Source organism: Drosophila suzukii, chromosome 4 (assembly GCF_043229965.1).
Source record: "Drosophila suzukii chromosome 4, CBGP_Dsuzu_IsoJpt1.0, whole genome shotgun sequence".
Classification (NCBI taxonomy): Eukaryota; Metazoa; Arthropoda; class Insecta; order Diptera; family Drosophilidae; genus Drosophila; species Drosophila suzukii.
This window is the reverse complement of record NC_092083.1, coordinates 2,317,791-2,334,686: the sequence shown is the minus strand read 5'-3', so window position 1 is coordinate 2,334,686 and position 16,896 is coordinate 2,317,791. Positions and strand designations below refer to the sequence as shown.

The window sequence follows — 16,896 nt, the reverse complement described above, 5'->3', positions numbered from 1 at the left end:
AACAAATGAGGGATCATTCGAAGTGCAATTAAAAAAAAACAAAATACCAAAAACGAGTGCCTCGACAATCAGGTACCAGATACTCAGCTAACTAACTTTAAGACAAGAATCAGTGTTTTGTCTATTGACCAATTTAAAAACAAGGAAAAACGCTATAGTCGAGTGCCTCGACCATCAGATACCCGTTACTCAGCTAAAGAGACCAAAGACCATGTGTGCAAGCAGCAAATCGAGAGTGTAATGTGCCTAGACAGATTTAAGCGTTATGTGCGTTAGGGTGCGCCCACTCTCTGTGCGAAACTTTTTTTTGGGTTAATCGATATGTGAGAATAATTTATTTCCGTTAACATTTTTTTTCTAACATGTAAATTGCGCCACTGGTTTGGGCGTTAGAGTGGACGTGGCATATTCGCGTAACATTTCAAACAAAATTTGTAATCCAGCATTAAAGCTGTAGGATCCACAGTTTGGGGCGGTTTGTGGGCATTAGAGTGGGCGTGGCACACTGACGAAACAAACTTGCGCTGCGCAGGAATCTCTAGAATCTGCATGCCTAGTCCCAGTATTGCAGGTCAAGAATATAAAAACTTTATGCGGTCGGAAACGCTTCCTCTACGAGTAACGGGTATAATAAAACTCCAGGCCATTTATTTTTTCGCGGATGGTAGCGGCACTACTGACCATGAAATTCCTTTTTCTTGTAGTAATTCAAACCTTTTTAAATAATATTTCGATTGGTATGATTATTAAAATGTAGGTATTGACTAATAAAATCACGTTAAAGTTACGTTTTAACAAAATCTTCAAAAATGTGGGCGCTAGGCGGATTTTAGAGTTATTGGCGTTTATGGACGTTACAGTGAGCGTGGCACTCTACACTGGTCGGCATAAGTATTTTGACAAAACAAAAGTTAAATATACTCATAGTTTGAACTTACTTCTTGTAAACTTTGGCATTAATGGAAAGGTAATTTAAATGCCGTTTGAATGATACAATACATTTCTAAACCAATTTAGTTCTTATTGAAAAGGACGAATTTGTGTAAACATCTACTTTTTAAACTTTTTTCATCGACTTGAAAACTTAAATTTTTTGATGCATAAAGTTTCTTCAAACAAAAATAATAGTAGCCGCAAAAATATAAGCAAAATGATTTTTGAAAAATTCTTTTTGCAGTTACTATTATTTTTGTTTAAAGAAGCTTTTTGCATCAAAAAATTTAAGTTTTCAAGTCGAGGAAAAAAGTTTATAAATTAGATTTAAAAGTAGATTAACACAAACTCGTCCTTTTCAATAAATACTGAATGGGTTATGAAATGTATTGTATCAATCAAACGGTATTTAAATTACCTTCCACCTTGATGCCAAAAGTTTACAAGTTCCAGTTATGAGTATATTTAACTTTTGTTTTGTCAAAGTACTTATGCCGACCAGTGTAGATTCTGTATGCTTTATCCCCACTTTCTAGCTTGCATAGTTTCCGTGATCCCAGTGTTCATTCACGCCCACTCTAACGCCACAATTCTGAAAAGTTTGTGGCGGCAGCATTTGGAGGTGCTGAATATGTTCATAACTTATTGAGTTATCGTCTCCATTGTCTTCCAAGTCGTGGTTTCGAGAAAATCTCGATTGAAATTCGTTACTTCAGGTTAAACGATCTGAAGAATATAACTTTTAAAGTCTATATCTTTATCGATAAATATATCTATCTTTGTCTATATCGATCGAATTGAAGTTTTAGCAGTGTAATCAAGACCACTTTACCTGAATAAAAATATACAAAAAAACGAAATTTGTTGTTAAACTATTATTACTTTTCAAACAAAAGATCTTAAGGAGTTGACGGAAATTGCAGTTAGGTTATAGTTGTGCTTGAATAATTTATCCAACTTAATCTATGATCTCGAAGTGAAAACGTCAATGTCGGCTTGAACGCGTAGCTGTATTTTATTTTTTCGGTCTCCTTAAAAAACTACCGGCAACGTACTAATTATACACCTTACTGGTACAGCACTTACAAGGAAACGTTTTCGAACGTAAAAAGTATATATATTCTTGATCAGGATCACTAGCCGAGTCGTTCTAGCCATGTCCGTTTCTTTGTTTGTCCGCATGAACGCTGGGATCTCGGAAAATATATAAGCTAGAAAGTTGGCATTAAGCATACAGATGCTAGGGGCTTTTAAGCAGCGCTGTTTGTTTCAGCGAAGGGCCACGCCTGACTGTCTGTCTAGCTGACTCATTTTTAAAGATTTTGTTTCAACGTAAATTGAAATTGATTTTATTGATTAATATCCATTTACCGCAGTGGGAATCTTATCCCTCCGAACTTATTTCATTTATCTTATACCCACACCACCTATAATAGTCTTATACTAAAATATGACTCACTGCGTCGAACTTGGGTCCCTGGCCAAGACGGATTTCTTCAATGAAACATATTTGAGGGTAGAGCTCTTATATTTGGTATATAGGTGATTTTGATTAAATTGCTGCTAGAGCAGACAAAAACACTAATTAAGGATATTTACGGACCCACCTTTGCGATTTTATTAAGCGTCAAACGAATCAGCCCATACATTTTTATATCCGTTATTCGTAGTGTAAAGAGGTATACTAGATTCGTCGGAAAGTATGTAACAGAAGGAAGCGTTTTCGACCCCGTAAAGTATATATATTCTTGATCAGCATCACTAGCCGAGTCGATTTAGCCATGACCGCATGTAGATTCTTGGGCTCCCTGCGCAGCGTAAGTTTGTTTCAGCTGGGTGCCAAGACCACTCTAACCCTAAAACTCGAATGGCGCTCAAATTTTTTAATATTTTGTAAGAATGTTAATGAGGTTTTGTTCTTATAATCAATAATATAACCAAACAATAATACAAAAAAAAGGGAGAACGCTATAGTCGAGTACCTCGACTATCAGATACCCGTTACTCAGCTAAAGGGACCAAAGGGAAATGGAGATATGCAAGCAGTAAAGCGAGATTGAAATGCGGCACCTACCCGCGATCTCAATATATGGTTATGTGGGCGGTAGACAGACTAAGGAGTTATGGGCGTTAGAGTGGGCGTGGCAAACTTTTTTTGGGGTCAGTCGATAGGTATTGACGAGACTAATACATTTCAGTTAACATTTTTTCTAGTATGAAAATTGTGGGCGCCACAGGCTTAGGCGGTTTGTGGGCGTTAGAGTGGGCGTGTCAATTTTTTTTTGGATCAATCGATAGGTATTAACAATACTAATACTTTTCAGTTAAAATTTTTTATCTAGCATAAAAATTGTGGGCACCACAGATTTGGGCGGTTTGTGGGCGGTAAAGTGGCCGTGCCATTTTCGCGTAACATACTTGCACTGCGTACAAGGCTACGTGATCTAAATCTGAAATCCCAATTCTCTAACTTTGATAGTTTCTGAGATATCCACGTTCATATTTACGATTTTTTGAAGTTTGTGGGCGTTAAAGTGGGCGTGGCACATGGCTGAAACAAACTTGCGCTACGTAAGAAGCTCGGGAATCTGCATGCCACATCTCAATAGCCTATCTCATAGTTTCCGAGATCTCAGCGTTCATACGGACAGACGGACATGGCTAGATCGACTCGGCTAGTGATCCTGATCAAGAATATATATACTTTATGGGGTCGGAAACGCTTTCTTCTGCCGTTTACATACTTTCCGACGAATCTAGTATACCTTTCAACTCTACGAGTAAAGGGGTATAATTAGCAAACTTAATACAGTGCGAGAGGGAAGGAGATATATTCATACGGAAAATCGGATGCTTACCAAGTTTCACGTTATGTGGCGTGTTCATGAAATCTCGTAAACAGCCGATAGGAATGAACGATAGCTGAGTAACGTATGTATAAGATTTAACAAGTTTTAAAGGATTTAAGAAAAAAAATTTGTGGTCCGTGGCATATCCATTTTATTGAACTCCTGAAGTAAAAAATATTTCTTAATTAAACCAGTACCTTAGTACATGCATTACGGGTTAACTCTCACAAATTCTGCCACACGAGTGGTGTTCTTCACCACATTGCAGAAAACAATTTTCAACTACAGTACAAATTTTGTCGTCTAATCAGCAAAACAAATAAAAGCAACGCACGAGCAGTCATATTTTAGCCATGTCCTTCTGTCCGTCCGGATGAACGCTGAGATCTCGGAAAATATAAGAGCAAGGCTATTGGGATTTGGCGTGCAGATTCCTGAGCTTCTTACGCAGGGCAAGTTTGTTTCAGCAGGGTGCCACGCCCACTCTAACGCCCACAAACCGTCCAAAACTGTGGCTCCTACAGTTTTGATGCTAGAATAAAAACTTAAACTGAAATGTATTGTTCTGATCAATACCTATCGATCGACCCAAAGTTTGGCACGCCCACTTTAACACCCATAAGCCGCCAACAAACTTCAAAAAATTGCAAATATGAACGCGGATATCTCGGAAACTATCAAAGATAGAGAATTCAGATTTCTGGATTTCACGCCCAACCTACACAATTTACGTGCTAAATAGCAATTTTTAACTAAAATATATTAGTATCGTCAATACCTATTGATTGATTCAAAAAAAAAGTTTGCCACGCCCACCCTTACGCTTACAAACCACAAATGCCTGTGGCGCCCACAATTTTCATGCTAGAAAAAAATTTAAACTGAAATGTATTAGTCTCGTCAATACCTATCGATTGACCCAAATTAATCAGTCTACCGCCCACATAACCATATATCGTGATCGCGGGTAGGTGGCGCATCTCAATCTCGCTTTGCTGCTTGCATATCTTCATTTCCCTTTGGTCCCTTAAGCTGAGTAACGGGTATCTGATAGTCGAGGCACTCGACTTTAGCGTTGTTCCTTGTTTTGATTAAATTACAATACCCTAATTTTTCAGACCTAAGCAATGGCCTAACCGTATTTTAGATTCAGACTCATAGATATGAAATAAGAATTCTATCACATAAAATGTTTCACCCGAGAACAACTAGAAAAATTAAACAGTTCAATTGAAAAAATTAAAAATATTAATAAAAACAATTAAATTTGAGACCATATAATAATAAACATTGCCCAAATGTATAAGAGACAAGGCTGAAATGAAAGATTGAGAGTCTGGCTTTTTGAATGAATTTGTTGTTAACCTCGGGCTAGGCTCCAAAATTTAGGAAGATTCTGTACGTGAGATTTATTGGCATTATTCCCTAGCTTTAAATAGACATAGTTTAAACTATGTGCCAAATTTTTGGTATTTAAAGCCCTGTTTAAACACATACACTTAAAAGCAAATCATTGAATTGGCTGATTATGTATTTCATAATACCGATACATCTTGCATATTATTATTATATATTATATTTTCGCGAAACATCGCGTTTATCCCACACCCAGTGGCATGCCTTGGGGCGTGAAGAGCAAGCGAAGTATTACGAGTTGGCGCGAAGGGAGCGACAACTGCACATGCAAATGTATCCCGATTGGAGCTCTCGTACAAATGCCTCTCGGGGCAAGAAACGGAAGCGGAAGCAAGATACCAACGACGGAGGTTAGATACATTTTCATAAACTATTCTATGAAATAAAGTCAGTTTATTTAAAGCCAGAAAAGAACAATTTAATATTAACAATGTCAAATATGAGAATATTGATAGAGACCTGATTTAATTTTAATTTATTCTATAAAATTCATGTGTGTAAATATTACATTCTCATTTACTCATAAAATCGCATTTTAAATCGGAATTGAATTCGAAAAATATATTGGATCATAAAGATTGGCAAGCGACATACATGAACTATTGTCGGTATACAAGTATTCAAAATTCAATAGAAACCGGATTCTCAAACTTTATAAAAAAAAATTATATCTGTACAAAAAACGTGTGTTCAATTTGAATTTAAATATTTACTTAAGTGGCATGGAAATGTAAAAATTATTTACCTTTTTATAATACTCGTACAATTTATATATTGCATGTATAAGATATCACTAGTAAGTTGTAAATTTAAGAAAATTTTAAAGTACCAGCAACGCATGCATGTATTTTTAGGGTATTCTTTAAGGTATTCTTTTCTTAAATACGTTAAGTACGTTAAATATTTGTATTCTATAAGTGAAGTACGTTTCATGGTTTTCTAAAACAGTTGAAAGAGTAAACTTTGTTTTGTACGTTTGCAATTAATATATTTTTAGATGATTGGCTTAACGTGTTTTTAGCGAGATAACCCATATTAGTTTTTGTTTATAATCACATCACTAATTATTGAAACATAGCTTACTAACAAATCATTTACAATTTCACAAATATATATGTTATACCATTTTAAAATTACAATTACCTTCATTTCCCTAGGTAACAATATGAAAAAATGCCGAGCCCGATTTGGTCTGGATCAACAGAATCAATGGTGCAAACCTTGCAGGTATGTTTCAGCTGGTTTACATTGCCTTGTACCTATATTTTTTTAACGTTACTACAAAGAAAATTACAAGATTCACGCAAGCATTATTTTTCCAATGAACTAAATAGAAAACTTCCAATTGATTTTTTTTTGTTTTTCGTAAAACTTGCGAGGTATCACGAGATTACCGACATAGGCAAAAAATATTAGTAGCCTGTACACCGTAGAGAAATAACACTACAGAAAATTATGTAATTAAAATATTACATATTTTGTAACTTTGTGTGTATAGTACGTACGGTGCAGAGAAAACAAATACTATCAATATGTGACTGTCTATAACGTTTCATATTATTTCTTTGTGCAAATGTATGTAACATGTAAACTGTTGTGCGAGATATTTATATAAATCTGATTTGCCTGTGTGCTATTTAAAATTCTATCAAAAAGTATTCAATATCTTGATATTGATAGCTTGCATTCTGAATTTTTACTGGACATAAATAGTTTACCTTTTACCTGGAAACATTTTTTTAACAGGTTAACAGTCTGTATACAGGAGAATTTAATAGGGGATTACTAGTCAAATTTCAAATATGACATCATGTCAAAAATTCCAAATATTTGTAGTCGATTTCTCTTTTCTAGCCGACAATGTATTTACAATAATATTAAGAATTCGCAGAATTTGTTTGTAAGATAATTATACCCGTTACTCGTAGAGTAAAAGGGTATACTAGATTCGTCGGAAAGTATGTAACAGGCAGAAGGAAGCGTTTCCGACCCCACAAAGTATATATATTCTTGATCAGGATCACTAGCCGAGTCGATCTAGCCATGTCCGTCTGTCCGTCTGTCCGTCTGTCCGTCTGTCCGTCTGTCCGTCTGTCCGGATGAACGCTGAGATCTCGGAAACTATGGGAGCTAGGCTATTGAGATTTGGCGTGCAGATTCCTGAGCTTCTTACGCAGCGCAAGTTTGTTTCAGCACAGTGCCACGCCCACTCTAACGCCCACAAACCGCCCAAAACTGTGGCTCCTACAGTTTTGATGCTAGAATAAAAATTTTAACTGAAATGTATTGTTCTCATCAATACCTATCGATTGACCTAAAAAAAAGTTTGCCACGCCCACTTTAACGCCCACAAACCGCGAAAACCTGTGACGCCCACAATTTTCATGCTAGATAAAAAATTTTAACTGAAATGTATTGGTCTCGTCGATACCTATCGATTGATCCAAAAAAAAATTTGCCACGCCCACTCTAACGCCCATAACGCTTAAATCTGTATACCGCCGGTAGGTGGCGCATTTTAATCTCTCTTTGCTGCTTGCATATCTCCATATAGCTGAGTAACGGGTATCTGATAGTCGAGGCACTCGACTATAGCGTTCTTCCTTGTTTTGACTAAAAAAGTGGAGCATAAATTGAAAACCCTATTCAATTTATATGTGGTTCATCAGTGCCAGAGCAAAGATTTGTGGAAACCCAAGTCAGATAAATATATAAAGTATTAGCAAGTTTTTAGCAAAAGTTCTTTGAGTTTTATCTTTTGCGCATTATGAAAGTGCCAACATCATATTTATAACAGTACCTTGTACGATAACTACATTTTTGTTTCTGCATTTGGAGACATTAAATCGTTTGTAGTTTCTTTTCAAAATGCGATAACTAAAAAAATTATTGTTTATTAATTTTTGTGAACTATTTTGTTTAATTTAAGCCAAGTATTTAAGTATACATTGTTTGAAATGTACTGTTAAATCTAGTGACGATCGCACTTTCAACGAACAAAAGTTCTTATATCAACTTTTGTTACGAAAATGTATTATACGATCTACTAAATAAGTACACCTTCTAAATTTTTGTATATATAACCATATTTTTGGTCGGCATCACTGCTGAGTCGATCGAACCATGTCCGTCTTTCTCTCCATCCGTATGTCACTTTGTACGCAAATTAGTCTCTCAGTTTTAAAACTATGGGGATCAAACGTTCACAAAATACACCTTTCTGTGCACGGTACTGGAACGAGCCGTGTCGGACTACTATAAATTATAGTTCACTTAGAAATGATCGGCAAAGTAGTTTATCATATTTTGACAAAGTTAGCTGTTAAACTTGTTTTGCTTTATGAGTCCAAATTTCTTGAGTAAAATAAAAATCACTCAGACGAAGAGTATTTTGTATCCGAATAGTTAAACAAAAAAGCATCTAGGTTGCAGGTAATTTTAAAAGCGGATTCTTTTGTAAGTTGGGACACGTTTGGCTTTTCCCTGTCATTTGGCTATTAACTTTTAACACTAAGGACTGACTTTTGGTGTAAAATTACGTTTCATCCCCCAACTCGAATGAAAAAAGATTTCAGTTGGTTGGGGCACCTAAAAATAAATAAAAACCTTGTTTACCTTTTGTTAATATTGGTTAGTCTGGAAACTGGAATGGAAATATATATGTGGACATACATGGCCCGTGTAGTATTAATGGTAAAACCCTATAAAACAAGAAAGGTATATAAGATAGCCTAACATGGCTTTTAAATGGTTTTAAATTGTATAAAATGATTATTTTTCAAGTTTTAGAAGTATCTCAAATTTATATGATATAGTCGTCCCCTGAAATATAAAATATTGTAAAATGTATACTCTTGCAGAAAAAATCATGGTATTTAAATGATAAGTTTATTACAGAAACCGCATAAACCGTTGTATACACCAGAAAATAAGAGCATGCGAGAAAAAAAACCAAGCATACATTTTTTTTCAAATGTTTTCCCATTCATTTAACTAAGTTGTTCTATGACAAATATTTAAAATAGTCCTTTGATTTTTATAAAAAACTAGCTTTCCCGCCGCGACTTTGTCCGTGCTTAAGAAGCTTTTCTTAAAAGTGGTAGAAAAGATTCTAACACCATTTTGTCACAACCAAATAAGAACTTAACTTTTAAACTGCATATCTGTATACCATGTTTTCGTTCCTTACACATGGTTTTAGTAATAGATAAGTTTACAACATTTTCCTTAATTTTTCAAAAACTAAAACAAAAACAAGAGAAAATGCTTCAGTCGATCCCCTCGACTATTATTAAGAAATTACTGGAGTGCCCATCTTATAATTTCCCGTTCTTATTTAATCATCTCAGTCAGTAATTTTTTAAAATTCGTTTTTATTTCCATTTTTCTGCTGCGATAAAAGTTTGTGTTAATTTATAAGTATAAACGTTATTTTAAGGTCGCAATAGACAAGCTAAGCTGCTGAAATCCTTTTCATGGCGGTAAAAGGGTATACTACATTCGTTGGAAAGTATGTAAAAGGTGTAAGGAAGCGTTTCCGACCCCATAATGTATATATATTCTTGATCAGGATCACTATCCAATTCGATCTAGCCATGACCGTCTGTCTGTCCGTCCGTCCGTATCAACGCTGAGATCTCGGAAACAACAAAAGTTGGGATTTGGAGATACCTGAGCGCATGTTTGTTTCGTCAGTGTGCAACGCCCACTGTTTGTCTCATCAATACCTATCGATTGACCTAAAAAAAAGTTTGCCACGCCCACTTTAACGCCCACAAACTTCAAAAAATCGTAAATATAAACGCTGATATATCGGAAACTATAAAAGATAGATAATTGGGATTTCAGATTTAGATTCCGTATAATTGTACGCAGCGCAAGTTTGCTACGCGAATATGCCACGTCCACTATAACGGCCATAAAACCGCTCAAACCTGTGGCGCCCACAATTTCCATGCTAGAAAACAATTATAACTTAAATGTATTAGGCTCGTAAATACCTATCGATTGACCCAAAAAAAGCTTGCCACGCCCACTCTAACGCCCTTAATGCTTAAGTGTTTCTACCACCAACATAACCATATATTGAGATCGCGGGTAGGTGGCGCATTCCAATCTCGCGTATCTCCATTTCCTTTTGGTCCCTTTAGCTGAGTAACGGGTATCTGATAGTCGAGGTAGTCGACCATAGCGTTCTTCCTTGTTTATAACACTAAAATCGACGCAAAAAAATGAAAAATAAGAATTCGCTTTGGTAGATGATCTCGATTATAAGATACCCGTTACTCAGCAGAGGAGTGTGCGAGGGAGATGGAGATATGCAACCAGAAAAGCGACTGTTCCCAAAATTGCGCACCCAACGTTGCTTTCTTTATTTTCTTTAAACTTTTTAATGGATGCTTCGATTTTAAAATTTGTTGGCATTAAGATGAATTGACAATCAAAACAAATCCCATTTACAATTCTACTAAATCTTCCAAAAAATTGAAGCCCTTAGGCGTTTAAGCATGATGGGTGTTAGAGTGGGAGTGGCATCCGGCTGAATTAAGAATCTGCTTAAGAATCTAAAACCTAATCCCAACATTCTAGCTTTTAGTGCGAAATCTCCGCGTTCATACGGACTGTCGGATAGACGGACGGACAGACCTTCATGGCTAGTTCGACTTGGCTAGTAATCCTTTTCAAGAATTTATATACTGTTTAGGGTCTGAAAGTCTTCCCTTTACGTTACATACTTTCCGACAATTCTAATATATCATTTTACTCTAAGAGTAACGGGTATAATAACCACCTGACTGCCTTGACTTTGTCTTTATAGATTACTCCATTTTAACTACAGCTGTAATAAAAGAGCAAAATTGTAAAGAGTATTAAATTTGTTTGACCGGCCTCGAAGATATTAGCTAATAGGTGAATAAAAATTTTAATTTCTTAAATTATTCATACCTCTGACGGACTCAAGGTGTAGTGGAAAATTATGCTTAGACAAGCCTTATTAATCGAAACAAAATGGAATAATGGCCTGGCAACGGAGCTCAGCAGAGCTTTTTATTTCTTTCTGGGGTCATTCAATGTTCATTAAAGCTGGCAAATGTCAAAATCGAAAGTCTGAGAAAAAATTGTTCTATAAATCGCCAGCCCCAACAATTCTGTGTAATAATAAGTAATAAAAAAGCATTAAAAATAAACATGTCTCGCCATCGCCAAACTTTAATTGGACATTAGGAAAACAACGCTTACATACATTTTTACAAAAGAAGCACAGTACCCCTGCAAATTTTCCTAGAGTTCTGTCTGACTAAGCTGATTTATATCCAGAACTGGATTGACTAGACGGCTTAAATATAGTTGTCAGTCTTTTCTTTTATTAGACAAAAATACCAGAATGTACAAATCTTGCGTGAATTTTGTTTACATTAAGTGATATACTTATTGAGAATTATAATGCACCTATTAGAACTATAATTAAATCGTCCACATATAAACACACTGACCCAAGAACGTATGTAGGTATACACCACTATTTATACTATAAAGTGTATTAGTACAACCAAGTCCAGGAACATTACTAATTGCACGAAATTCAACCCTATAGAAAATTTAATAAGACCTTAAGTGATTTTTTATTTTACTTATATTTGGTATTGATCTGTTTTAAATTGTGGCAGAAATACTTCACTCACACGGAAAACTAGATAGTATGTAGATTATAAATTATCCTGTTCTAATTTATACATTTGCCAATTGTTTCGTAATGTTGATGGCAACTTCTTATAAAAATCTTGTTAAAGGCAATTAATGGATTAAAATGTGTAACTGTTGGGTAGGTTCGATTTTCTACTAGAAACCCAAAACCTTTTTTGGTAACTTTTTTGATTTGCTTTACGTATACTATTCGGTAAATAAGTATACATTTGTATCAGGATTGGCTGCAAATATTATGTTTTAGAAAGTTAGAGTTTTTTAAAGTTTATTAAAAACTCCTAGTTTGAACAATTTTCCCTTTGTTTGTACATCTTTAAATCGAGCTGTAGTAATCCGATTGACTTCATTTTTATTTATTTCTCTGAAACCTGTACTTTTAAAGACACTAGATGTTTAAACGGATGTTTTTTAAAAAACTTAAAAAAATTATAATAACAAAAAAATGTTGTTTTCGGCCGAATCCTGATACACGTGTTCATTTTCATAACCTAAAAGTATATGTGCAAAAATGTTTATGCAAATCAAAAATGTGAAAAGGTATTATTTGTGAAATCCAATCGGTTTATAAAAGAAGGGCCCATATAAACTCTCTACCGGTTCTCATTTTCTCATTTTTTTGTTTTACAAAAGACTCTTCTTCAACTTACAAAAATCGACAAAATTTACGAAAAACAAGAAGGCAGTTTTTTTGTCATAATAGAAAATTATAGATCACTTCATTAATGTTTTAATTTTTACCTTCCATAATCACACAAGCAGCTGACGATGTGAAATGACCTCGAAGATGACTTTGAGAAAATGGTTGCGGCAACCAATATTTTTTTGAAAACATGACGCATAGCTACACAATTTAATTTCGATAGCTTAAAATATATCAATAAAAGTATTCAGTGTTCAGATTGCGGAGGATTGGGGCTCACCCATGTCTCGCCTGTTTTTTTTAATGTGTTTTTTAAATTTATTGTGAGCAGCCATTATAACATACAAGGTGTGTCTCAAAAGTTCGCTAACATTTGGTCCAAGGCATTTTCTGGTGGTGCCACGGGTGAGAACCCGTGTTGCAAAGGTGCATCTTTAATTGACATATCCTTTAATATCCCGGTCCGACTGGGATGTACATTTTTCCTATGGAAAAAAGGGCTGCAGGTTCACATCCCCATTATGGACGAAGTCCATTCGCTTTTATTAAGGCTGTCCAAAATGTTCAGTACTGAAACGTTCGCGACCGCCTTACATAGGAAATTCCTATGGAAAAATGCCTGAAACCCCCTGAAAAAGTTCACGTGGTGCCAACCGCTGAATTTTTCCTATGGAAATTATGGTGGAATCAAGCACCACATGCCTGACGGTCCGACTGGGATTCATCACATTTGGAACAGTGGAAGTGGGGCTACAGCGTCCAATGTGACAGGATGTTCATCGGTATTGTTAATGCGCCTTCTCATCGATCGACACTTGTGAAATATTGTGAATACCAAAACATAGTTTAAACCATCAACCACTCCCCGTATTCGCTTGATACGGTACCCTGCGACTTCTTCCCGTTCTGGTAGCTGAAATTAGCCATTAAAGGACGGCGCTATGCTGACGGCACCCGACACCCTAGAGGCCATACCGGCTGACAAGGTCAAACACTCTTTTGAAATGTTGTTGGACCGAGCTAGTAAGTGTATTGAAGCGGAGGGAGATTACTTTGAAGAATACAAAAAAATACTCAAAAATGTGTTGTAGTTTTCATTTTATTAAAAAAGTCCAAATTGAGACACCTTGCAGAACTATGATTTTTACCATATATTTATTGGTAATCAAAGTAAATTTAAAAATTATTTAAATTTCAAAAAGAAAGTCGGCTCTTTAATGTAGATAAATGTAGTTTTTGTATGAACTGAATTAAACAGTGACAGTTTGGCACGACTTTAATATATTTTTTAAACAGTTTTTTTATGCTTTGTTGTATGCAAAAAAAAATTTGAAAGTTTAAATTCTCCCTTGAGCGCTCTGCCACGTATAGTTTCTAAACGCTAGAACTTTCAAATGACATACAATTTTGAAAAATCGTTTGGCAACATATTTAAAAAAAAGGTATATTTGCGATTCAAAACCAAAACATGACATGGGTCAACCCTCTTATTTAATTTAAATAAACACTTGTCCGCACCACAAGTCAAGTTCCAGGAGTTTTTTTTAATAGTGTGGTCCAACATAGGCCTAGTTCAAGTTTCTGGTACGAATATGATACAAAGAGTTATGTAGTTATTACAGGTATCCTAAAAACAATTATGAGAAATTATTTGATATATTTAAAAAAAAGTTTATGGCAATTGGTTGGTTGACTTTTAAATTTTAACCTCATGATGTTTTGATTTAATTTTAGCATACGCCATTTGTTCGCAATGGCTTCATCAAGAAAATAGAGGCGTATTATTGAACAAAATCAATAAGAGTAATTTCACGTCAAGCCAAATTTTGGGATGTAATCTCCAAAAAATTGAAACAATTTCATTCCAAAAGTTTTAATTACCCTTTTTAAAAATATTATTATTAGTGTAATATCATTCAGGGGTCTCATACACGCTAGAAATGCCATTTTTAATTGAATTTATTTTAGTATAGTATATAATATAAGAATACGAACACCAAAATACGCACTGGTCGGAGCGCTAAGACGGAAGATGTAGCATTTTATTGCTAACTCTACCTCTGGGTACAGAAACAGGAAACTAGTATTTCGAAAAATGGTTTTTCGGTAAACACTATTCCGGAAAAAGTGCCTATTTTTACCTCCAAAAACAACTGTTTTTATTTAAAAAGAAGTTATTTCCGCTGCATCAACTTTTTAAAATTTTTTTTCGTTCAGCTACAAGATAATTTTATAAAGTAATTCACTGGGTTAGAAATATAAACGATTTGTGTGGACTGTATGTAGTTTTATTCTTGACGGTTTCGAAGCCTATTTGATACTGATCTGAATTTCACAAAACGACGCCGTCGTAGCAGCGTTGCCAGAAACAAAAAATGGTATATATATATATGTATATCGATATTCTATTACATAGGATAGAGATGGCATTATGCGCCTAAATATGAGAGATTATTAAAGACTGTAACCGTTCAGGAACATCCCGGCCCGCCCTGAAACACAGTTTCTGAACTGGGCAATACGGCAATATTGGTGATTGGCCTGGTCATCTCTCCTGTTGATGTCTTCAGCTTGACTGCTCGAACGAGGTTGTCCTTCCCTGGATAGGTTTCCATAACCCGTGCGATGTGCCAAGATGCTGGTGGTGTATTAGACTCCTTAACGAGAACTACATCACCGATCGAGAGGTTGGGTGTTGAAGTGGTCCATTTCGGACGTTGTTACAGAGTGGTCAGATACTCCTGGTGCCATTTCTTCCAGAATCCTTGAAGCATAGCCTGGATGCTTTGCCAATATCCTAATCGGCCCACAGGGATGTGGCTTAAGTCAGGATCTGGCACGGTTGTTAACGGTCGCCCAATTAAGAAGTGGGCGGGTGATAGGTAGTTGTCTTCGGTATCAGATGTGTAGCATAAGGGGCGTGAATTTATCACTGCGCTGATTTGAGAAAGCAAGGTGCGCATTTGTTCGAAGGTGAGCGTTGAGTTGCCGGTGACTCGGCGAAGATGCAGTTTGACGCAGCGAACTGCCGACTCCCATTTCCCTCCCCAATGAGGAGCTCTGGGGGGAATGAGTACCCACTGAATTCCGTCATCTGCCAGAGTGGATGTGACGATGTCCTTATGTCGTTGTGATGCAAGCAATTCTTGCATTTCGTTGAGGGATCGCTTAGCTCCAATAAAGTTTGTTCCGTTGTCGCTGTAGATCTTGCTACACTTGCCACGTAGGGATATGAAGCGCCGCAAGGCAGCCAAGAAGGTTTCTGTTGTCAGGTCTGTGACAAGTTCCAGGTGTATGGCCGAGGTGACCATGCAGACGAACAGGCAAATGTAGCCCTTGCTGATACGTGGCTTCCGAACTTTGGCATCCTTCAGAAAGATTGGACCTGCATAGTCGCAACCAGTATTGACAAATGGAAGGGCTTGAGTGACACGCACGCTGGGTAAATCAGCCATTTGTTGTTGGGCGGTGTGGTGGCGTTGACGAAAGCAGGATAAACAGTCGTGTGTAATTCTGCGAATAAGATTACGTGCTCCAAGTATCCAGAATCTCTGACGAACGATTACGAACAGGGAAGAAACGCCAGGGTGAAGATTGACTCGGTGCTCGTGTTCAAGGATCAGCTTCGAGATTCGGTGCGTTTTTGGTAGCAAAAGGTGGTGTTTTGCCTCTCGTGACAACTGCGATTGGTGCAGTCTTCCGCCTACCCTCAGCAAATCGTTTTCGTCTATTATTGGTGCAAGTTTGACCAGCTGCGATCGGTTCCTTAGGGGTTTCTTGGCAAGTAGCAATTGGTAGTCCTCGTGGAAACAGTGCTGCGCGTGTTTTATACAAATAATCCTTGCTGCCTTAATCTCTTCAAATGTAAGAGTTCTTGAGGCCCTATCGCAGGACGGATTTTGTGTGCGTTGAATGAATCGCTTCACATAGGCGACAATGTGAACGAGCTTGAGCCAAGAAGAAACTCGTGCGATCAGCTCATCCAGTGGATGAACCTGAGTTGCAACAGCCACTGTAGCCAAAGAGTTTGACTTGACTTCTCCTTGAATGCGTTTGTCTGAAAGAAATAAACCAAAACGTGAATCGTTCAACTTTACCAGGTATTGATCATTGTCCCGAAGCCACAAAGGTCCATTCCACCACAAATGGAAGTCGATGAGGTCAGCAGCCATCAGACCCCTGGAAGCACAGTCAGCTGGGTTTGATTTGGAGTCTACGTGCCGCCAGGCCTTCCTAGGAAGAGTGTCAAGGATTTCCGAGGTTCTGTTTCCAACAACGGATGGATCCGTCGTCATTTGTAACTCTGCTGTACACCACAGCAGCATACGCCTTGGTTGAGGCATCCGAAAATCC

At 36.6% G+C, this 16,896-nt stretch overlaps 1 protein-coding gene across 17 annotated transcripts in view; it reads left to right on the top strand.

The window, feature by feature from the left end:
• The window catches only part of pan (transcription factor pangolin), a 138,817-nt gene that overhangs the window by 62,263 nt on the left and 59,658 nt on the right, over positions 1–16,896 (top strand). For 11 of the 17 annotated variants that reach the window (XM_065867376.2, XM_036820700.3, XM_065867381.2 and 8 more), the window contains one exon: positions 6,356–6,425. In XM_065867376.2, the coding sequence (XP_065723448.1) occupies positions 6,356–6,425 (70 nt within the window). Of the gene's footprint in view, positions 1–5,394; positions 5,549–6,355; positions 6,426–16,896 lie in introns of all 17 variants that reach the window. The other 6 variants (XM_065867378.2, XM_036820759.3, XM_036820526.3 and 3 more) reach the window with 1 other exon arrangement.